This window comes from Apostichopus japonicus, chromosome 18, assembly GCF_037975245.1.
Source record: "Apostichopus japonicus isolate 1M-3 chromosome 18, ASM3797524v1, whole genome shotgun sequence".
NCBI classification, from domain to species: domain Eukaryota; kingdom Metazoa; phylum Echinodermata; class Holothuroidea; order Aspidochirotida; family Stichopodidae; genus Apostichopus; species Apostichopus japonicus.
The window spans coordinates 16,090,408-16,115,658 of NC_092578.1; the positions used below are offsets into that span (position 1 = coordinate 16,090,408).

The 25,251-nt window shown below is 34.3% G+C and overlaps 2 protein-coding genes across 2 annotated transcripts in view; one reads left to right on the plus strand and one right to left on the minus strand.

Annotated features, from left to right (window-relative positions):
• LOC139958883 (ceramide synthase 6-like) overlaps positions 1 to 12,550 on the plus strand; it is a 32,802-nt gene extending 20,252 nt beyond the window's left edge. Inside the window, exons 5-8 of the mRNA XM_071956293.1 lie at positions 1,711 to 1,839; positions 2,738 to 2,844; positions 6,887 to 7,043; positions 7,867 to 12,550. Of these exons, the coding sequence (XP_071812394.1) occupies positions 1,711 to 1,839; positions 2,738 to 2,844; positions 6,887 to 7,043; positions 7,867 to 7,989 (516 nt within the window). The 3' untranslated portion in view covers positions 7,990 to 12,550. The remainder of the gene's footprint in view (positions 1 to 1,710; positions 1,840 to 2,737; positions 2,845 to 6,886; positions 7,044 to 7,866) is intronic.
• A 1,313-nt stretch (positions 12,551 to 13,863) lies between these two features.
• On the minus strand, positions 13,864 to 25,176 carry LOC139958885 (uncharacterized). The gene is made up of 3 exons (XM_071956297.1): positions 24,872 to 25,176; positions 22,074 to 22,401; positions 13,864 to 21,026 (listed from the first exon to the last, which is right to left on the minus strand). Exons 2-3 carry the CDS (start codon positions 22,344 to 22,346, stop codon positions 20,799 to 20,801), a joined length of 501 nt encoding a protein of 166 aa, XP_071812398.1. The 5' UTR covers positions 22,347 to 22,401; positions 24,872 to 25,176; the 3' UTR covers positions 13,864 to 20,798.
• Between the last annotated feature and the right edge of the window lie 75 nt (positions 25,177 to 25,251).

Sequence of the window (25,251 nt, forward strand, 5' to 3'; positions counted from 1 at the left end):
TACATTGATGTATCAAGTATCTTAAAAGGGGCATATTGCATTGAAATGTCTGTTTATTTAGCAACAATTAACAGATTCCAGTTTGAAATTTAACCCTCTAAAAGGTGAAATATAAACAAAGAAATCATAACTAAAACCATCACAGTTTACAGAAACACCCAAGCTCATTAACGGTCTTTCAATCACGAATCACGTCTGTTTCGTATGTGACAGAATACCCAGAGTCCTGGACACTGATTGGTCAAATAGAACAACAATGTTGACGTTACTGTAGCGTAGTCAGCCTAGCCTAGTTAGGGAAATTTTTGGAAAATACAGTGGACTTTACCCAAGGATTAATGCACGATTACTCTGCCTATGGAAAAGAATCTTTATGGATGAGAACAATATGTTAGATGCGAATAGAACTTTCAGTACTAGCTTTGTCATTTTGTCATACATTGGCCATGATGACTAGTACATGTAGTCTGTGCAAGTTCAGTATGTAATATCAATACACAGTATGGTACAGTATATTGTATAGGCTGTAATCATGGTTCAGCTACAACTAGTAGTATAGTACATCAATGTACGTATTATGAGCGAAACAGGAGGATTTGTTATTGTCTGGCATCACATGGTAGAGATGATTTGATTGGTTGAGTTTAAAATATGAATGACAACAATGTGGTTTACATGTTTAATTGTTTGGGAGAACAGACATGTCAATTTTGATGAAAAAGCTAATTATTTGTTAATTAGGGTTTCACTGAGTAACAATTCTATCACAGTAATCTCTCTTTCATCAATCCTACATTGCTGATATGTAAGTGATAAAGGGAGTGCTAAAAAATTCCAGATAAATGCAATTGACATTTAAGGTCTGTGGACAGGAATTCTGATTCGGGGCAAGGGGAGGGGGAAGGGATTGGCACCAAAACTTGAAGGATTGGGACACCTGTAGCTTTTGAAGTGTACACATGGAGGTGCCATTAATCAGAGGCATGCTAGTCTGCATGGGGGAACCCCAAATCCCCTCATCTGTGCCCCACCCAGCCTGGCTACCGTTCTGACCTTTTGAAGTTTCTTTTGCTGAATTTGCTTGACCAAACCTACTGAGTATTACTCAAAATAATATTGGTAATTGATCAATTATTAGCAATCCTTGCAGATAATTCCACCAAATGGAGGTTTATTAGGGGAAATTAAGTCATGACTTGATTGAAATTTAATCACCTATAGATCAAGCAAACTTTTAAGTACTGAAAAGTGTGCTGTATTGCTGCATTATTTGAAATGAAACTTGACCAACGAAAATGTGAAAGAAATACATAGTGAAGAGGTTTAAGTATCAAATAACATAAAACAAACAAAAATATATATATATGTATGAAATATATTCAACAGTATCAACTAAAGGTAGTTGAGTTCTAAACATATTGTAGTTTATTTCTGCATGTGAGACAGAAAGACCCAAACCATACAAGTACAATGCAGAAATCAACAGACTGTATTTCACAATGCTTTACAGCTGATGGACGTCTGATCTTAACGACCATTTAATTAGAAACAAAAACATCAATCTTAAGAGCAATGGAAAGCTCTGGCGAGATTGGAATTCGAAGCAGTCACCTTAGAATTTACGAGATTATTAGATTCATTTTAGGCTTTGGGTCATTGCCATGTCAGTCTAACATAACCTTTTCTTGATATTAACTTTTTTCTCTGCAGGATTTCTGGCCCATGTTCTGCCATCACATCTTCACAAGTCTCCTTCTACTTTTCTCCTGGGTGTGCAATTTCGTCCGCATCGGGTGCCTTATAATTGTCATTCATGATATCGCTGATGTCTTCTTAGAGGTAAATTTATGATCAATATATATGTAAGGTACCGTTCATGATACAATACCATTCTTGTAACTGGCGGGAAATTTAGCAAGGTTTTCCGACCCTGGTCCCTGATCCTGGAAACTTTCAATTCATCCCCCCCAGCCCCATATCTTACATCATCTTTGGTAATGACACAAAAGCAGCTGGTTTAACTAAGGGAAAGCTATGAAGTCACTTTTACCGTACTTGTAAAATTGTGACGGGGACCGCGGATCGCAAAGTCGGCAATGACTATAGCGCCGATTGAAAGTCGGTAATTACTATTATGCTTAGATTAGTCCAAGTCGGCAGCATACAGAAAGGTTGTACTCAAAGCCGATTGACTTAAACTTGACTTAATCAGGTCACACATCAGGAGTCTATGCATGCTAAGTTCTTCAATACTGCCCTCATTACCTTCCGGGAAACATTTGATAACGTAGTTTTGATTCCTACACTGACTTTCTAAATGAAATTTAATGATGTGTACAAGTCTCCATGTCAATGCCTACAACTGAAATCCTATCAACCCTCAAAATGTTCCCCTAAAATCACATTATTTCTATGAGGTGCTTTTTGGAGTTGATTATTATTAATTTTAAGAAAAATTTGTTTCAGCAGTGAGTACTCATTACATGTTTTCGATATGACTTAAATTATACAAGATTTTATATCCTATGGGTCGAGTGGTTTCTATAGTTTTGTAATATTCACTCATACACATTGGTAGACAGTACCTTCAAATTCTATCAATCGAAGAGTCATCGACTCCTTCATCTTATTAATGTCAGTGTTTTGTTTTTTTTTCTTGTACATTGTGTTCTTGGGACCTGCACTGATATAATTATCTCCATAACGTGATTCATGTCTTCTTTTGTTTTTAATACAGTCAGCCAAAGCGTTCAACTATGCAAAGTGGGCATTATTATCTCACTGTATGTTTGCTGGTTTCGCCCTGTCATTCTTCTTCTGCCGAATTGTGATTTTCCCATTTTGGTAAGAATTTGAATTTTTTACCCATTTTTCATGTTCTTTTTTTTTCTTTTTTCTTGAGGTCAGTGAAATATATGAGACAATTTTCAAACAACAGACATGAGATGTATTCTAAAAATTTCCAATATGTATGATTTTGGATGGTGGGAGTTAAAGAGGCTAAGGGGAGGGGAAAAGATAAGATAAACACATGTTAAAGGCATTGAAGACTCGCACACAAAGAAACGTCTCATGCCGGTAATCTGACCTAGTTTCGAATGAGGTGTAACAGAAGTGTTAGACACCACCATCGTTCCCAGAAAATACACTCACAGCTTGAGTCGGTAATTAGACACTAGTGCACAGTGCAGCTATGGTCAATACCCACAACACAGTGTACATAGCAGCGATGGACATCTCAGGTCTAGATAAAAGATAACAAGGTATCACGTTTCATTACTGTCTGCATTTTGTAGGGACACGAAAAAAACTTCACTTGCAAGCAACTGAAAGTTAACTTTTTCAGATGGCGGCACACGGTTTGGGGCGAGTCTTCAATGCCTTTAAAAATTAATGTATTCCTAAGGGCTCTTCTTTATATATTAGTAAGGACTTAGTTTAAACCAATGCTTCAATTGGAAACTTCTTTAAAAGTGATGTTCTAAAGTATCCCCTTACTAGGGGTAGGGGGAAAGAACGAGGGAACAGGAGTTTTTTTTACTAGACATATTGCAAAAGATTTGTCATCTTTAGTTTTATTTCACTTTTAACTACAAAACATTGTTTCTTTTCTGTTCAAAATGACAATTCTATGCACAAAGTGCAGCGTTACTGTATTCTTCATATCTCTATTAAAAATGCATGTGAAAAGTCTAGCAGAGAAAAAAGGATAACCTTGAAAAGAATTTAAACAAAGCAATTTTATTTTGTTTAGGTTCCATTGAATGTATCAATGCCTATTGAAATAGCTTTATGTGTTTCTCATAATTTAAAAACAAAAATTCTTTGTACCCTTATATGCTCAAGGTTCATGAATTGTTGTATATCTTGTTAAGTTCCCAGAAACTGAGTACTTATCATTATGAAAGAAACATTGCAAAATAAATATAAAAAACTTATTCACAAAGAGAAGTCTTCTTTCATTGTAGCATTAATGCCTACCCTAATCCAATTGATTCATATCATGTAAGCAAAAAAGAGCCCAAAATTAAAAATAAAATGTTTACTTTACATTTTCATTTCTAAATATGACTTATTAACATTCTATGAACCCCTCTCCCCCCCCCCCCCTCTCTAAAGTTTAAAGAAGTTTGATACATCATGTTATTTCAGTCTAGATTAGGCATCGACTTTTCATAAATGCAAGGTTCATTTTGTATATCAATTCCAAAGTACAACCTATGCAATTAATCTCAAGGTAGCAGTACTTGTCAAATTGCTTACAGTAGCAAACCTATATACCTATAAACCTATATACAGTATGCGTTTGTGAACGTCAGTGTGAAAACTTGTTGACTCACTTGGGGTGATGCTACTGTTGACTAACGAACGTTATACAATTGCCAGGTTTATTTGTTCTTAGTAACAACTGAAGGTCAAGGTGTAGATAATATTCTCCATTGTTCTGAATCTTTAGTTATCTTTGTCTTTGAATGTCACCTTTTTTGTATCTTGATTGTGTTAGATTGATATTTTAACAATTGAGTTAATAATGATGTGAAACATTGATAACACTCAAGTTTAAACAAGATATCCTCATGAAGTTCATGAACTGTTGCACAATGTTTTACATTCATTAGGTAAAGAGAGGACTTCTTGAACTCATAAAGTTTATATAATTTATATATTTTATATATTTTATGTGTTTTACATATTTTATATAATTTATATATTTTATGTGTTTTACATATTTTATATAATTTATATATTTTATGTGTTTTACATATTTTATATAATTTATATATTTTATGTATTTATATATTTTATGTATTTATATATTTTATGTATTTCATATATTTTATATATTTTATGTGTTTTACATATTTTATATAATTTATATATTTTATGTGTTTTATATATTTTATATAATTTATATATTTTATATATTTTATGTATTTTATATAATTTATATATTTTATGTATTTATATATTTTATGTATTTATATATTTTATGTATTTATATATTTTATGTATTTCATATATTTTATATATTTTATGTGTTTTACATATTTTATATAATTTATATATTTTATGTATTTATATATTTTATGTATTTATATATTTTATGTATTTATATATTTTATGTATTTCATATATTTTATATATTTTATGTGTTTTACATATTTTATATAATTTATATATTTTATGTGTTTTATATATTTTATATAATTTATATATTTTATATATTTTATGTATTTTATATAATTTATATATTTTATGTATTTATATATTTTATGTATTTATATATTTTATGTATTTCATATATTTTATATATTTTATGTGTTTTACATATTTTATATAATTTATATATTTTATGTGTTTTATATATTTTATATAATTTATATATTTTATGTATTTTATGTATTTTATATATTTTATGTTTATAATAAGGTGCAAAGAATTGACAGTAAAAGTTGAAATATGTCACAGTTTTAGCTTGTTTGTAGGTCAAACATATACAATGTGGGAGAACATTTATGTCCTCCATTTCATCTCAATGGTTTTTTATTCTAAAACACATATTGAGAAGCAGAACTAAAGTTTGCACTGACTTCAAGTTCAAAGAAATTTAATGTATATCAAATACAAATTTGATTTCCATATTATTACATATTTCCTCCATTGAATAATTTAGGTTTGGTTCATCCCTGGGTTAGGTCTGTACCCCCTTCCCCCTAACACACACCCTCCTCCAATGACTTTCTTTATGGAGGATTTGAGTTTGTTTATCCCCCTCTTGAAAGAAGAGTGAGCTTTTAATACACATGTGGTTCAATAGATACGATATGTTCATTTCCTTGTCCTTGACAGTCTGTGAAAACCTTGTTGAGTGTATTTCTCTTTGCAGAGTTTTGACACGCTACATCTCGTAAAGATACCTTCAATGGATGAAAAGAAGCATTCAATATGTGTTTAATAATTAATAAATAAATAATTAAGTATATATATCAATGAAAGTACTCTAGAAAACTGAACACCCACGGATTTTGTATACTGATCCAAGCAACAGTTAGCCACATCATTATTGGAGGAATGGTTCAGATTTGACTATGAATAAACATAAAGGGGAGGGGCTTAACAAAAGTGCACAGTCCTTTATATGAATCAAGTTAATAGCATTTTCATTATAAGGATATCTCACCTATAAGTTTATAATTTGTGTATATAAATCATTGTAAAACTTGTCTCATTGTTTACACTATACACTCTTGGAGAGAGGGATTCCAGACCGTTAAAGACCCCGAAAAGGTTCCAAATACATGACAATTTTGGACCCTTTTTCCTAAGTAACACGTTGAATAATCCTTGAAGAACCAAGATAGGTTCCAAATACGTGACAAGTTAGAACATTTTTTTCTAAGAGTGTAATATCCATTTCTGTCATACATTTCTGGTAATTTTGTAAACATACTGAAGAAATAATAAATAAATAAATGAATGAATTAATTAATTAATGAGTCCTCAACCAGTAGAGCTAGTAAAAACTGCAATATGTTGATGTTAATTGGAAACACTTCTAAGGTATGGCTTTTTATACAATGTGGAGGAGGGTAAGAAAGGTTTATACTGACAGCAAGACATGATTTAATGAGTTCAGAGAGATCAAGTGATCGATGGAACGAAATTTGTATGCCTAAACCTATTAACGTTTCAAGCAGTTTTAGCAGATACTAACTTTGATAGACTCTAGACTAGATATAAAATCCATCTAGACTTCTTCTCATTAATACTCATTGATAAGGAGGTACCTCTTTGTAAGTGGTATTTTAATTGTAAAATTTTGCAGACCGCTCTGGTAAAACTCTAACGTTTTCTTCCTTCTCTTCTGTTCATGTCTTCTCTCAAGGGTCATTCACAGTTCCATGGTCCTCAGCTGGCAGATCATCGGTCCTTTCCCGGCTTGGTTCTTCTTCAACGGATTGCTGTCGATAATGATGGCGCTCAACTTATACTGGTTCTATTACATCAGTAAAATGGTGCTGAAAATTTTGAGAAGCGATGGAGTAAGAAAAATCAAACACTTTCAAACACTCATTCAATTTACTCATTATAACACAAGCAATTCAGCCCTACTGTTCATCTAGTTTCGTAGGGACTTTTTTGGTAAATACTGAAAAGTTCTGGCTTATGGAGTCGTAGTAGTACGTATCTTCAGAGGAAATATAAAAGATGTATTGTGCTCTGCATACACTGCAGAGGATGAGCAAAATGTGCCAATTTAGTATGGAATATATCTTAGCCTTGGAATAGCTAGGCAATGTAAGCCATGCTCCCTTGATAACCATGGCTTCTAATATACCTACCTAGTACTAAACATGTCTGACTTCTTAACTGAACTCTGAACAGTATTGAATGTGTATGAGTAGAAGTCATTGTACCATTTACAAAACCCAACCTTGATATAATTTGCGTAATTGTTTTGGTCCCTACCTTATTCAGTCCGATAAATTTTGAATTTTCCCCCTTTCCTCCCTCACTTTTGAAATCCTGTGCATGCCATTGATATAGCCAATGGTGTGCAGTCCATAGCTATATATAGTTATATAGTTAACACAGCTATATAGTTAAATACTCAGTCCACATTGTTACCATGGATTATTAATATTATCATTAGTTCTATTATTCTTTATTATTATTATTATTCTTTATTATTATTATCATCATCATCATTATCATCATTATCATTATCATCATTATCATCATTATCATCATTATCATCATTATCATCATTATTATCATTATCATGATTATTATCATGATTATGATCATGATTATATTATTTATATTAATATTATGATTTTTATGACTTTTTTTGTCTCGTTCCAGTTGAAAAACGAGAAAGACATACGAAGCGAAGACGATGATTCTGATTCCGAAGAGGGAAGTGAAGAAGAAAGAAAAGTGGAAGCAAATGGAGCCAATCATCAGAAAATACCAAATGGTTCTTAAAAATCTCATCAAATTTGGTCCTATTTTGTACTTTCATGTTCAGGTTACATCAAGATCATTTAAGTTGTAATGAGTTCTCTTGAGTGATAAGTTTTGTCTTTTTTTAAACAGATGTTGTGAAAAGCACATCTGCATAGCACATTATTAATGGTCAAGGAGAAGACAAATGGAAAAGAAAAAAAAAGATTTATTAATACATGTCTCTTTCATGTATGCATTGTAGGCTATACCTACTCCATAAGGTATCAACTGTGTTAATTGGACACACATGAGGGGAAAGCCTATTGCAACTAATATGATACTTTTACTTCCTTTAGTGGGAATCCCATTACATAGCAGCTGTGGTGCCCAGTGACACTAAATATCACTATATATCACTATATGACTAAATATCACTATGTGAAAGATGACACCATTATACCTTCTTACATTTGGTTCACGCTGGCCACAAATTTATGGCGTAACCGAACAGAAAGTAGTTTCGGATCGTACATGCATACTTTTCTGCGGGTAGTTTTTGTATCCAAGCATTAACTCATTCAGTACAGTACAGATAACACGTACTAGTAGCATTATCATAGCTGTGCATGATAGCATACAAGGCATGTCTCATTCCAGTTCGTTAGTTAAAGCGGAAAGCTAATTAAATATCCGATCGGCGATTCCTCAAAGTTGACACTGCCAAGGCTGTATGACAAATAGAGTTCAGGTGTCGACCTAAAACTAACAGAGATTGTCAGTAACTTTATGCTCGGGATAGCCTAAAATTCTAAACTCCGTTAAATGCCGATATTTGTGACTTTTCACTATCAGAATGGGAAATCATATTGAAAGCAGCCACATGACACGGTTGTATATTAATTGAATTGGGTACAAAACCTGGTGGCAGTATTTGACATCTCACGAACACCGACTCTCGCATTGTGATAAATTGTCCCTTTTGAATTCAGCCGAGGCTGCTGGTTATTATAAGCAGCCATGTAAGACTTGCCATATCAATTTTCGTTCATAGTTCTGTATTACTATTAAATTCTCACATATTCCTTTACTTGTGATATTAACTTGGATGCACTGCAACCAAAAACATTTTGAAACATTTGATCATTTCCTGCACTCTTCTTGCAAACTTTGCATGAAATTCCTCACACTGTTAGTTAAGTTTTGTTTTATTAATCATCTTATGAATCCAAAACGACGCCTGGCTTAAGAAAAAAAGACAAAAAATGTTTTGATGTTCTGCCTGTAGAATGTCTCCTTTTGGAACCATAGCAGTCAAAAGAGATTTAGCAGTTTCCTGGAATAGATGAATAGATGATACGGAAACAACTGCAAAAGCGCCCTCAGTAAAAATGAGAAATATTGATTGTGGTGACATTAACTCAGACTAACTCAAACCTTCTGATGTAAAGCTAAAGCATACTTATATCTTGCCAATGAAACAAGACCAAAACATTTGTTTTTGAGAGATTTGTATAATCAAAATTTAATATAAAGCTTGAGAGGTTCTGTGCAAATGTGTATTTCTTTTTGCTTTTTGTTTTATAGTAACATATCGAATCAGTCTTGCCTCCTGAATCTCCTTTTAAGGTGAACACCCAACAGCTCTAATACTTCCTTTGCTATATCTAAAATATTAAATATTGTGTAGTAATACATGTAAAGCTATCAACAACAAAAAAAGAACGAAAAAAAAAAATGAAATTTTATATTTAAAGAGATGATTCCAGTGGTTGAAGTTCATTGACTTCCACTGGATCATCCCCTTGATTGTGACTTAAAGATCAACATTTTGAAATCATAAATGGTCAACAATATTTTTGGTGCTGAATGATATCATCAATTTAAACAATTCGTTTATCCAGGTTTAAAATAAGTGTAATTATATTGATTTACTAGACTGTTTATATATATTTTTTTCAACTTCTGTTATTGTCAAGATCTGTTAATTTTCTGTTTCATGGTGGTGGGTTGGGTTTTGAGGAACAGGATGTGGATGCACTCCCCCGTAACTCAAAGATTCACATTTTGCTGGGTAGAGAATGGTCTTTTAAGCAGCGTGGGGGAGGGGGGGGGAGCTAATACCAACTTGGTCAAAATGTCACAAAACACAATCTTACAAGGACATCTTTTATAACCAAATCACAATCTATTATAATGAGAGCTTATCATTTTTGATTTACTTAATTTTTTTCTCCAAAACTTGCTAATTTCTTCTCATTTACAAAGGTCAGAGGTTGTCGTCTCATGTACAGTTAAACAATACCCAGAAGATTTAGCATTTGATATTGTCTGTTCTCAGTTGACCTGCATGACATTCATTATTCATTATTGATAGTTGTGATACTGGAATATACTATTGCCGTTATCCCTTAATTTTTTTTCTTCAAAATATGGACCGACAAAGAATACATTTCGGTCTATGCTTTACCAACTGAACTGTCCAGCTGTCTCTATATAGTCATTTCTTTGGATGGGGAGGGGGGGGGGGACTGTCGGACTTGTCGACCCTAAGGTCACCATTTTGAATCCATGGTCTAGCAGAGAGATTTGTTTGCTTTATTTTATTTTATTTCATATTTTTATTATTTTTTTTTTTTGGGCCCATGAGTCAGTAATGCAAGACAATTACAACCAAAGAGTTTGGTGAGCAGTTTTCTTTAAATTTTGTTTAGCCTTAATTTAGTATCAGCAATTTTTTTTTAATGCCAGAAGCTTTACTTATATACAAAACTCTATAATTGGATGTACTTTTCCTTGCCAAATAGATCATTCGGTTATTTATTTATCTTGTTTAAAATTCACAGTTTAAAGGTACCACATTCTTAGAAAAGGTGTTAATGCTATTGTTCATGCTGCAAAACATATTAATTTCAAACATTTTTTTCTGCAAGGTTAATAATTACAAGGAGAGGAGAAGTGAATTACAAATTATTAAAGGTCACCGTTCTGCATGAGTTGTTTTTGTTCAGTGTTTTTGTGTGTGTATTATTATATTTTTAGAGATTTTAATTATCATATCTTTTTATCAAAGATTTCAGCTCAAAATTTCAATATAAAGAAAGATGTTTTTTTTTTAATTCTAATCTTTCAATGCTGTAGTCATTGTAATTTTTTTTTAATATTTGATCTGTGTAAGTTTTCTACATCGTTTATGAAAATTAAAGCCTTTGAAGAGAAAAATGGAGCCGTCGTGTGAAAATGGCCGTTTTGTAAGAATTTTATTCAACCTTTTACTCTGTGGTGTGATTACTTTAAACTTCAGCTGACAACACCAACATATGTAAAAGAATACTGTACAAAGAAAGCTCACAATTTTATGAATAATATCTAACTGATTGTCCAATGACAAATATGAAGTTCCTTTCAACAAGCATCTTTCATCAATAAAAAAAAACAAATCTATAAATAAATATATTTTATTACAAATTTGGCTAAATTTTTTCTTGGATAATTCCTTAATGATTGCAGACTGAAAAAAAACCCTGCATGAAAGGCATGAGTATAAGGAAAGTGAATGTGTTTCATTTATATATATATGGAGACATTCAGGATACTCTAATCTGTATATTTACTGAAAATTACAAGCAGAATCTCAAATGTAAAACCTGAAATGAAGAAACAACGAATCGCTGTTCTGATCGTCATTTGTCCGTAAACAATTTTCAAAAATTGACTGCACTAATTATCTGTATTTCATTGCCCAAAAATTCTGCATATGAAATAAAGTAGTGTCACATTTTCTTGACAAACCCACTTTCTACTACTTTATGAAGCAGATGTTGAGGGTGGTAGTGTGAGGTGTTTGCAGTCACTCAGTATTGTATCAAACAGTTCAGTTCACTAGCATAAACTTTGTGGTTCGATTTTTCACAATTTATCATCAACGGAGATGTTTGAAATCCTTGCGAAAGTAATTTTTTTAAAACAACACAACAATTATCAGCATATATTAAACAATACTTTAGAGGTAGATGAAGACCAGGTTTAACTTTAACTTACTTTGCAGACAAGAAATTTTAGCAGAAGTCGTTATTGCCATTAGCTGTTTTGCAGTCTTTTGCTTTTGAATGTTTTCAGAGGATGTAAAATGCATGAGGGGAACTTTAAACCATGTAGTATTTGGTGGAAGTTTTTTGGGGAATTCGGTATATCATTTTTAGTCATGTTATACAACCAGCTGTCTTAATTGATTTAAGGTAAAATAACAGAAATGCTTGTTATAAATATTTTTTGTTTTGAAATCTGTTCACAATTACAGCTGTTTAACATCTTAAAGTGTATGAATGGCAAAGTGTTTCACCATAATATGTATTTTTCTATTTAATTTTACAATTTCATTTTTCTCTGATGTTTAATGTTTACCCATCTATTCGTGAAACTTCACAATGCAACAAAACTAACATTGATTTCATTATACACTTGACTGTGGCTTCACCAGTTAATTTTGCAATTTTCAACTTTAATGACCTTCTTCAAACGTTTAATCTTCTTTTCTTTGTCATCCAACATCAATATAAGCATTTGTCTTCATTGATAATGCTTTCTTTGATTATGTTATCAGTTTCTGCTAGCAGAATGATATTCATAGCGAAAATTATTCGGCAAAATACCCAAATATCTGAAGATCCCTTGATTTAAGGGATGTCAGACAGTTGTATTTTGACTTACATTCAATTATAACTTAGTTTAAGATCTTTTTATCTGACAAGAGAACAAATTACCACTCCCCCCCCTCCCCCCACCGGACCGCCACAACATGCATCGAGTAATTCAGAGAGAGTAATCAGAGACAGCCCATCCAAAGATATTGTTACATTTGAAATAAATGCTTTCCAAATATTAAAATGCTAAGCTGCTGTAAGTTGCTGGTTTCTAAGTTTATTTTTTGTGTGGATTTTTGGAGGCCTTTGAAAGTCACAAACGGTGTTAAAAAAGTTTCGGAGTAGTATCCTTTAAGTTTTGGAGGGTTTTTAGGACTCGTATCTTATTCGTAACTTATTTAAAATAAATCATTTCTTCGAGAGACCTGGAACTTGGTTCAACTTGATCTGCTATCAGTATTTTTTTTACGAAGCATTTATAATTTTTTTTTTTATAGATCTCTGGATCTAAGCAGTAGGAACAACCAATGTGTAAAAGTAAGTTGGCCTGACGTTTCGATCCTAGCAGGATCTTCTAAATGACAAGTGAACCAAAACGTAGGAACCAAAACAGAAGCAGGAAAAGAACCTTTTTACAGACTTCAATCACGGGTCACATCGTCATATCACAATGAGAAACTACAAAACCTTGTGATCTGCGTGCGGACTGCTGTCAATAAACTAACTTTCATTTTCACAAATGAATTCAGCTCTGCGACATTTTTTCAAAAGAGTCGTAAAGTGATCTGGGTTGTTCTTTGACAGATTCTATTGACACAGCGAGCAGCTTCTATGCACAGTGTTCTCTTTATCGTAATTAAGCTTGCGACACCTCGTGTTTTCTCGTACAGTGCAAGATACCGTGAAACCTGCACTTAGCAAGTGTCAATGCTGGTCACTTAACAGTGGTTACATAGCTTAAAAAAAGAAAAAGTAACAATATCTGATCGGCAGTCTAATTCTAATTACCTCTAGTAGAAATCTGTATAGTTGCTGTTTATAACAAAGAACCACATTGTAATAGCCATCATATCCAGCATGTGACATCCCATATTTATTGCCCCTATGTCCCCCATCCCCCCCCCCTACAAAGTTTCAGTCGGTCGAGCAGTTAGAACCTACTATCTATTGCCAATGTTTCCTCTCAACCTTTCCTTTTAATACTGTTTGTCCTTCATGTGATGCTTTGTAAGTGTTTTGATGTCGAAAATCATCAGTTCAGAAAGAAAAAATCTTCATTTGTAAAATGTGCTTTTACTTCACAACTGATAAGTTTGCTTAAATCAGTTTTTGTGTTTTCATGTGCAAGTGTATGAAATTTGCTTGTGATTCCTCCATATACTTTGAAGATATAGAAAGTATTAAAGATGGTAAGGGTCAAATGTTTGGATATGGAAACGGAGCCAAGCTGCAGACTTGAAAAAGTTTGCACCCTTATATAAAGTGTTAATGGTCTGTCCAATTTATCAGCAGTTCCATCATGGGTAAGATGTGAACTGATTGCACAATTAATGCCCTGATTTATCTCACGATACCAGATTTGCGGGTGGCGGGGGGGGGGGGGGAGAGGATGGTACCATGACACAACTATGGTATAGCCTTTTGCTCTGCTCCGTATATTAATATTAATTTCTCCAAATATTAATTTCACCATGCTTTTGTCATACTCAATGCTAGTGGCCATCAGATATTTCTTATATTTTTTGACATTATCACAAAACTACACTTTTTAGATTTCGTAAGTGTGTATTGAAGTCACCCCTTTTTTCCCTCATGTTTTGCTGTAAACGTTGGATTAATTGATTTTGAGTGTACCTTGTTTGTTTCAGTATCAGTTACATTGACATGTATTTCTATGCAATACCTTTTATTTCATAATCATTTTAAATATTCCAGATGGAATTTTTAAGTATTAAAAAGTTAAGCTTTCTTGAATGCACTTTTGTAAGTTTTAGTCATGTGACTAAATTCCTTACATTAATTGGAAGTTTTAATAACCAAATGTTGCCTTAGGGAATTAATTTTGCATTTGACGTAAAATAATATAGTCTGCTTGCTTGTCGGTTCAGTCAGCTTGAAAATTTGCCCTCCAAGAATGCTTATGACAAAAAGTATTGATCTAAGATGTAAAACATCAAAAATTATGGTTTTATTGATTTTTTATTACTGCGACATTTCCTTTTATGTGTTACATACTCCTTAGTTTATTGTGGAAAAAATTTATTCTGTGAATAAATTAAAAAAGAAAGAAGGAAAAAAAGATGACTATTATATTTTCAAAGCAACTTTTTAAAGCTTCATTTTTCTGTAGTATCAGCTTTGTTGCTAAAACAAGTATTATCCAAATTTTTTTTTTTTAAAAGTGTAGATACCTTTCAAAGCATGTTGTTTCACTCTCTAAAAGAAAAGATCTTTCAGCCTTTTAATTGCCTTTCACCGTTTTTAAAGCATTGAGTATTTAGTAATTAAACATAAAAATCCAGATATGTGAACTGTTTAAACCAATGGTCTACTAATTATGAGACCCTGATCCAAAAGTGAGCTATGAAAATTTTGGGACAATCACAGAATTTTTCCAGAAATCAGAAAATTTATCTACGGTTTTCTGATGGATGTGTGGCCGGGTCTGGTGGGTTGTAGCTCGGTCCTGATGGAAGCTCCTTGGTCCTGGGCCTAAAATTTTGCAATCCGCTGGTTTCAACACCATGAATTGATATTGAAATGAATGGCAGAAAACCGTTGTATTTACAATGTGCTTAAATGCATTCCATAGTTGCTGTTTCGTCGTTTTTTCTTCTCACTTTTTCATTAAAAATGTTTATAATACATTCTGTCTTGCCTGAAATTGACCCAAATATAAAATCTTTCTCTTTCAAAAACTAATCCTGTTTTGTATCACATTTTTTGCATTTCTGTTTTTACTGTATTAGACTTTTTTTTTCTTCTTCAATTTTCAGTTTCCATTAGATTTTGTCACAATTTATTGATACAATTCTTCACTATTAGATGAATGGTAAGGTCCCTGACACAATATCACACCAGGAATAAAGCATAATTATGTAAAAGATTTGCAATTTTTAATATTTTTGGATAAATTTAGAGAATTATGAGGGAAAAAATATTGAAACTTAAAATATGCCCAACTTGAGAAAATGGAGAAGCCAACTGGCAACAACTTAGACCTAGATAGACAGTTAACCAATTATGTGGGAAAACAACATGGTTTTTATGACCATGACACAAAGTTAAACAATCCATGACCCCCCCCCTTACCCCCTCCAAGAAAAAATGGCAGCATAAATGGTACCACATTCTTAGAAAAGGTGTTAAATGCTATTTTTCATGCTGCAAAAAAAATTAATTTCAAACATTTCACAAGCGATAGCAAACAAAGGCTCTTGAAAGAACTGAACAGTGTGGATCACCATACAAAATGATTTGAAACACAAGGTGCTCTTAATACGAAAGTGTTAGTATTGATACGGTTGTTGCTTTTACAGAGGGATATCTTTCGTTATGAAGAACTGACAAATTTTAAGAGGACAAAGGTCATCCAAGATGGATGCCATGGAGAAGCATCAGATTTTAGAGGCTAGACCTATGTAACCCAAAATTCAAGTGACTGTGATAATTAGGGTTACGGTACCATGTTTTATCTGAAGAATGGGAGGGAAGGGAAGGGATCTTAAGTTGACAGGTTCCTCGTAACCTTTGTGAGAGAAAAACTGACTTGAAGGGTACCTACAAGAACGTGGAAGATTTTAAGGTTTAAAAGCAAGTTCAAAATGGTTGAAGAACTTTTGAATATTGAGCTTTCTTCACTCAAATTGCAGTAGCTAGACGGTCAAATCCCCATCCAGAGAATTTCTCCAGTTAATTTATAACCACTTTATTGATAACTAGCTAGAATTAAGAGGACACATCCTGGGAAATTCGACATATGGTATTAGTGATGACTCACTTAACTGCTCGCGTGATATAATGAGCAACCAGAAATGGAAATTTACAACCTTTGCATGGCATTTTCTTTTCTCTTAATGAGAATGCCATTTTTTTCGATGGAAATTTCTTGTACGTGGCGTGTATGGTTTCTGACATCTAAGGGTATAAAAGTGTGTAACTGTTAACAACGTACCTGTAAAAATGTACAGGGTTGAGGGAGAGCAAACTTTAGACCATATGGTACAGCTAACCACTCAGTAGTTACTTATTTTTCTCTACTACGCATAGACAAATAACATGACATATTGTTACAGCTTTCCCCAGTATTAAATAGGGAATGTAATTATCGTCATATTCGATTGACAAAAATATATGAGCAACTTCAAATTCACGGCATCAAAACATAAAATTTGTATACAAATGTGGCAAGATTTTTTTCCTCTTAAACACATCAAGAAAAAAAAAGAAAAAAAATTATGTAAAGGTAGAAATCATAGCAACCAAGGCACTTTTTGGTAAAAGTTTGGAATTAAGTCAAAATCATAAACTGAAAGCCAATTTTGGGTAGCAAACATTTAAATGATACATAACAGCAAATCTAATTCAAGGATTGTTTTGACAATGATAATGTTGTTGTACATGATGTATATAACAAAAAGTACATCTAACCCACACAGAGTAACTTTCCTGTTCCAATTATCTGTGGAGGAATGGCAGATCCCATTTTGATCAACATTTCTTCAACTTTGTCCTCTATATCACAAGCAAAAAAGAGGTCACCAAGGCTTTTCCGACCTTTGATCCCTTTGTTGTTCTTACTTACTTTAGGAGTGTTAGGTCAGTGGATAACGTCGGTGCCTTTCAATCATGAGGTGCCGAGTTCAAGTCACTTCAAGATTAATTTATGTTGTCCAGTTACAGAGTTGTTGACAATTGACAATTCATAATCATGGACGTTAAATATGAATCTAAGAGACTGACTTCGGTCAGCTTGTGGCTTTGATAAGCCAATGATGGCTTCTTCGTGAGTTCCTGCTTGCAGGAGGCTCTAAATTACATACATACATACTTCCATCTTGTAAAATCGAATATATATACCTCAATCGTGTCTTTATCTAAAATTCTGGCCTAGTAAATCTCCCTGTGACCTTTTAGTTTAGTTTACCTTAAAAATACCTTCGGGGTTTTGTTCTGCTTTAAAATAATAATCGATGCTAAGAGTCTCACCACGTTCACCCAATTATCCACACCCTCTCTAGAAATATCAATCTGTGATGGATTTATGCGAAGGGAGTGTTTTCTTTTGTTCATGGGATTGCATTTTCCATTAGATATACCTCTTTAAACATTGTGCCTAACCTGTCATAATACATTGTTGCATTTAATCCACTATAAAAAATATTCATATATTCATGCACGCATAATGACCTATTATTATTATTCCAATGATAGAACTGTAAGTGAAACATTCAAATGAAAATCAAGGTGAAAATTTCCGATATTTTTACTGTGTTGTTCACTTGTGACAGGTTGGCAAGACACCCCTAATAAAATCTAACTTTTTGTTTAATTTACAAATGAAATTTTCAAAGTGCTGAATGAAAAACCAATGACACCGTTTAATATATCATTTAATATCTTAAGAGCTCAAATGCAGAAAACTACGTTCATTGGGCGTTAGGATTTGTTCATCAAATCCTGCAACCCTTTTTTGACCAACTTTAAATTAGCTTTTACAGTACTTGAAGTGCTGGTTATGGAAACTAATTATGTCTTGCACCCACCTATATAAAAATAAATGTAAAGATTATAATGACTCCATTATTGATCCTAACAAAGTGTTTAACGACACTGGTATAAAAAATAATGTTATCTCATCATTCAATTAGGAATACTTCCTTTTTCCATTTGGCAGTTTCATAAAGTTTGGATTAATCAACAACAAAACATAGGCTGGGTTAATTAAAAACCAGATGTATCAAAAGCTGAATCTTGATTTGATCTATAAACAAGTTTCCATAACTTTTTGTAAAGAAACTGTTAATGCTTTTCTTGATAAAAATTGTAGACTTTTTAAATCAAAACTCGCAAATCAATCTTTAATATATTAATTAAATTCTTCTTAAATCTATGGTAGTACCAACTGAAACTTGATTTTATCTTTTTAAAAGTGCCTATAACTTTTTGTAAAGAAAGTTTTAATGTTATTCTTGATAAATATTGTAGACTTTTTAAATCAAAACTCACAAATCTTTAATATATATCAATCAATCAATCAATCAATATATATCAATATATATATATCAATATATATCAATATATATCAATTGAATTCCTGTCACATAGATCTGTGGTAGGTAGTACCAGCATTACTCCTTGAAGACATCGAACCGGACAAGACAGATACCACTACAAACGTTTCTTGGTGAGAGTTTGAAGGCTGAAGAGATTTCTGCTCTGGCCAAGAATTGGACTAACACGTCTTTAATAACCCTACCTCTCTCTGAAGCAGGGGTTCCCTAACTGGGGTGCATGAACCCCCAGGGAGTGTGTGAGTCCATCCCAGGGGGTTCGTGTGACGTTTCTCAAAGTCAAAACTAGAGTACTTCTTGTTGAACTAAAATCTGATATATCATATAATTTATTAATGTACAAAAGTCGTACCTATCGACAAACTCTTCTCGCGTTCCATACACATATGTTGCCATAGTAATACCGTACCATGCATGTGATAAATAACTGAATTATGAATCGATGCATGATACAATTCGTGATCTGATCTTGAGGTTTCCAAATAAATATTTGTTCATCTCTTGTTTTTATTCATTGCAATATTACACTATGGACTTGATCTTTTACGAAGCACTGTTATGCGTATTATAGCATAATAATGACTCAGATTTTGTCTCGAAAAGTTGGAGGTTCGTGGACAACTCTGACATCAACAGGGGGTTCATGGGGGGATAAAGTTAGGGACACCCTGCTCTTAAGCATTTGAAAAGTAATTTAGAGCGGTTATCTGGCCACTCGGTTCAGAGCAGAAATATTTGTGTGGACCAGAATCACATTGTCGATATATCCAACATTCTGTTGAAAAATCAAATTTGTCCATAGACCTGTGAAGTAACTTGATTGGTTTGCTTCATAGTTCAAAAGCGTTGCACGGATATTCTCGTGACAGAATCGAGTCAGGAAATTATTCACCGACCTCAGGTATCATTCAAACCAGATACATATCAGAGTGAGCCTCATTCCTGAAACTAGATTCCGGTTATCATCAGGAAGAACTGTCTGTCTGAACCTAGGCTCAGGTTCATATCAGAAGAGGCCATTTTCTCGAAACTGGGTTCAGGGCCACATCACTGAAGAACATTCCTGAAACTAGGCTTTACGTCAATGTCAGGAAGAATTGTTTTCTGAAACTAGGCACAGGTTCTTAGGCTCAGGTTCTCATCGGGAAGAATTGTCTGTCTGAACCTAGGCTCAGGTTCTCATCAGGAAAAGCTACCTGTTGGAACCTAGGCTCAGGTCATCCACATACAGTAAGTAGAACCATTTTCTTGCAACTGGGTTCAGGCCCACATCAGCAAGAAACCCCTTCCTGAAACCATGTTAAAGTTCTCGTCAGGGAGGACAGCTTTTCAAAACCTTGGCTCAGGTTCACATCAGTGGGAACCTCATCCCAGATTTGTCAAAATTATTTCAGCATCTCTCTGTTAGTAGAACCATTAACCTTTGCTCAAAACAGTAATATGGACTGATATTTTTCACAAACATTTCTACCGAGTCAAATGTGAACTTGATTGCAAAACTTTCATAACTGTTATAAGCAAATTGCACTTTCTCTTACAATATGAATAACAACATATATTGGCAGTGTACAGTACCGCGTGTACTGCAACTTACTTCCTACTTCAAAACTAGGAACTTCCACAGGAAATCCTGAACAGAGATCTACAAAAGTTTGAACCCTTTGTGGTCATCACTGGATTAGGCTTTGAAGTTTTCATTCCAAAGGCCTGTAGGACTGCTGCCTCTTTCACTTGTCACGATCAATGCACGACCGCTACTTTTTCCCATGTTGCTTTTACAATTATATACAGGTGGAAGAGACCGACATGGAATTTTCTCTCTGGAGATGTGAAAACTGCTGCATTCAGAATTCAATCCTCAATCAATAATTGTCCAAAATAAAATTGCCCAATTCCTTCCTGAAGAGTTCTCCGATTAGTGTTGAATTATTCCACGGTATCCTTCGCTGCTTCTGATGTCCTCTTCCAAGCTGAAGTCATAGAGATACTTATCCAGATCCAAGGGTTCAAGTTGAGCTACTGGGGAGTTATGGCTGGGATTCTGAAGGTTCACTATAACTTGAAGTCGAGGATGAAGGGCAAACGGTATATCGGCAGCAGGATGGGAGCCACAACCGGGTTGGGTATTTCTGTCAGTTGACCCCTGTCAATAAATGAAACACTTGGTTATCCAGGGATGAGCTTGGGGTAAACAAAAAATCACGGAACTTTGCAAAAATTGCGGTATAGGCTCCAGTTTGCGTATGCTACAGTGTGTTAGGATAATAGTTTTTGTCCCCGAGGTAGAAAAGAAATCACGGATATTCCACGAATTCGCGGAAAAAGCTCATGCCTGATTATCACTGCCAGATATTACGTTTAAATGTTTTCTTTTGGAATTTCTGGTCGTCATATTATTAAAAATTGCTTTTACAGTCCTCTTAAATGAAACATGCCCTTTTCCTTTGTGAAACTACAAGTGCTTTCATTGGTTAATTGAACAAATATTTGTGGTATGAAAATGCAAAGAGTGGGGAGTGAAGAACTTTGTGGAGCATTGAGAGTTGCGATTTTGATCTGATGAGGCCAACCCTCGATAAACTTCCTGAAAAGACTATTAATTTTTGATGCATTCCAAACCACCAAATATCGCTGATAGACAATAGGGCACTTGTACTGTAGTCTACCAACAATCTTACCTTTTGTTTGCACCAGAGAGAGTACTTTTTGTTATGACAAAAATTGAAAGAAAAAACAAACGGTCACTTTTCATATCATTAGATACGGCACTTCCGATTAAAGGCATTGAAGACCCGCCCCAAACCGCGTGCCGCGCTCTGAAAAAGTTAACTTTCTGTTGCTTGCAAATAACGTTTTCTTCTTGTCGCTACAAAATGCAGACAGTACCTTGTATCTTTTATCTAGACCTGAGATGTCCACGCTGCTATGTACACTGTGTTGTGGGTATTGACCGTAGATGTATGTATGACGGTACACTAGGGTCTAATTACCGACGGTACCAAGCTGTGTGTGTATTTTCTGGGATCGATGGTGGTGTCTAACACTTCTGTTATACCTCATTCGAAACTAGATCAGATTACGGCATGAGACGTTTCTTTGTGGGTGAGTCTTCACACCCTTGAATGAAATGGGGGAACCCTTTAAAAGTTGTTTTTCCACAAAAGTAGGGGAACGGCCCGATGTAACTTACCACATCTTGGTAGGATGGAGGCGGTGGAGAGGCGGATTTCTGATGCACTTCGATGTACTTGGGGGACGGATCCGTACCGACCTCCGTCCTCTCCGATGCAGTGGAACCGATCACGAGATAATCGTCTTCTTCCTTGGTCTGGGAGAGATGTTCTGGAATGGGCTGGGATGCGCCACTACCCATGGTCGGCACTGCGGTGGTCTTGTTGGGTGGTTGGTTTGATTTCAAAGGTAAGAAGTTCCTTAGGTTGGAGAAGACTGAACTGGAGAGCATGATGGACGATGTGGCATCTCTATCGTTGTGTGCATCTCAGTGAGAGAGGAATCGACTAGAGTAAATCATAATGGAGAGATATGACATAAAGTTAAGACATGGAAAATGACTTTTCACTCGTTATACATGATGAGGTTATTAACTCGCACACTGGCAGTCATATTTGCTTCATCAACGAATGTTTTACCTCCAACCGATAGGATTACTTTTCAAATTGATAGAAAAAGCCACAAGACATTGTTTAAAGCAGTGGCAATATGCATATAAGTAGACTTACAATTACTTTTCTATGGAAAGAAAACATCATCTTTTACCTCAAAACTGACAGAGTTTTCATACTTTTGGTTAAGTATATTAAAGGCATTGAAGATTCGCCCCAAACAGCGTGCGGCCATCTGAACATTATGTTGTTGCAAGTGAAGTTTTCTTTGTGTCGCTACAAAATGCAGACAGTAATGAAACGTGATACCTTGTTATCTTTAGCTGGACCTGAGATGTCTATCACTGTATCATGTGTACAACACTGTGCTGTGGGTATTGACTGCAGCTGTATGTACTGACTGTACACTAGTGTCTAATTACCGACAGTAGCAAGCTGTGTGTGTGTATTTTCTGGGATCGATGGTGTCTAATACTTCTGTTACACCTCATTCGAAACTAGGTCAGATTACCGGCATTAGACGTTTCTTTTTGCGCGAGTCTTCACACCCTTTAAAGAAGTCAAGGCACACATAATCTATATTGGAATAAGCAGGGTTAATCTCAGGAAGTGGCCTGGGCTCTTTCTTATGAATTATTTTGGGACTAACATACGGTACTTTCATGCAAAACAAACTTAATTTTACTCAAAGCCAAAACATAGTGAATTACTTGACACTTTCATGAATATCTATTCTGATGTTAATTTGGTTGCTCAAATATTCATGACTGCAATTGGTGGTCAAGGGTCAAGTAAAACCTGATGCTTGCATATTCATGAGAGGAATATTTCTACTGTCTGTACATGTTGTATATAGTTACTCTGTGCCTTTAGAGAAGCACATGTTTTTGTTTTGGAAGGATACCACTATACACTACCAAGGAGAGCCAAATCTTGATTATTTCACTACACTGGGGCAAGTTACATTTTTCTTTCTACTTATCATAAGTAATTTTTTGGCTATATATACAAAAATAGTCATATTGGTTTTCAGATCTTACTCTAGTCTTAGTTAGTTACTACAGTAGTTACTGTAGGGGCATTAACTAGACTTAGGCTTACAGAACTGTATGTTATTTTCTAACAAGGAGCTGAATTAAAATTAAGTTACTAAACTGCTATTTTATAAGATATACAGTTCTAGTAGAATGAGCCCAATAAGTCCCCTGCTTTGGGCCTAAGTTCCACTTGGTAGGTTTTGCTTCATAACAAGCTTACTCTTGAAGCAAGAGTTTGAAAGGGTCAGCCAGGCCAAGATAGTGTAATTGAGTCAGCCCTGTTATATGGTGGTATTTGGTAACTTTGCATGTACCCTAACTTTGTGTTCTGTGTTAAATATATGTAGCTACACTGTTAGATACTGCAGTTACTATTTGAAAGTTTAACTGTGACCACTGTCTTCAAATACAGTTCTGAAGTACGCACAAAACCTTATGAAAACCACTAACATTGCTACAGTGAAAAAAGGACAAATCAATTTTGTATTCTGAAGTATTTTCACGCAATATTGTGCTCACTTATTGGAATTATACAGTAAACTTCAATGCATATATCTGAAGTTAGGGAAATTTGGCCTTCTTTTGAGCAGTTTGAATAAGCGCTCTTTACAAGTATAATTTTATCTGTTTCTGGCGTAAACGGATCAAAGCAAAGATGAAATCACATCGTTGAAGGACAGAACTAAACCACAGTGGGACATTGAAAGATTGTCAATACCACTGTTCATTACAGGAAATAATTTTGCCCTCAACATCCAGAAGTTACTGTATTACCATCCTACCAGGATTTGAAATCAGGGTAAGTCTACAACATTATTATACTTACTCTAAAGAAAATGGTGGAAACATGTGGCATAGTTTTTGCACATGAATTCCTTACTTTTTACACATCTTTTAATGTATTGCTATTTCAGTAGTAATTTTGGTATCTACCGTAACTTGTCTCCGCCTCTACCAAGAATTCCTGGATCTACTCATTACAGAGCAAAAGGAGACAAATTCATTATTAAAGCATGAAGCTTTATTACAGATTGATCAGCCTAAGCCAAAGCTTTCTTTGTGCAGCCTAAGGTAATCTAACATTCCTGATACCTGCACAAATGCAAATCTTGAACTAACAAGTGGTATATATTACACAGGTCATATAATAAGAATAGCCTTCCTATCGATGTATAGCCTTCATTATAAATAGGATATGCACCTGCTACTCCATACTGTAAGTTTCTGTGTAGGCCTAGGTTTTGACTAAGTATTTCCAATATGAATAAAAGTTACCAAAGAAACGCAATGACATTACATTTACCATGCTTATGTTACTTGCAACTTACACTCAATTTAGATTCAGCTGGCCAATACCTTCGCACATGAGGCTGCCTTGTAAGATAAGACTAGGCTATTACTAGGTTAAAGGAATAAGGCTGTAGGCTACGGCTGAGAAGTTTCCAAATTCCTGATCCCAAATTGACATTACGAGACACATAAAAAACGTTTGTTAATCAGCGATGCATTCGTCAATGTCAACAATGAAAACGTAAACAGATTAACAACACCAGCATTGTCGTCACTAGTCTACATTGAGCGGCAGAGAGTAAGGATACGTACAAGTCTATGATCATAAATTTTTGTGGTTATCACAAAGTTTCAGTACAGTACAAAGGTTACCAAGGCCAGATGACGTTACTAACAAGGGAATTCCCGAACACAGAAA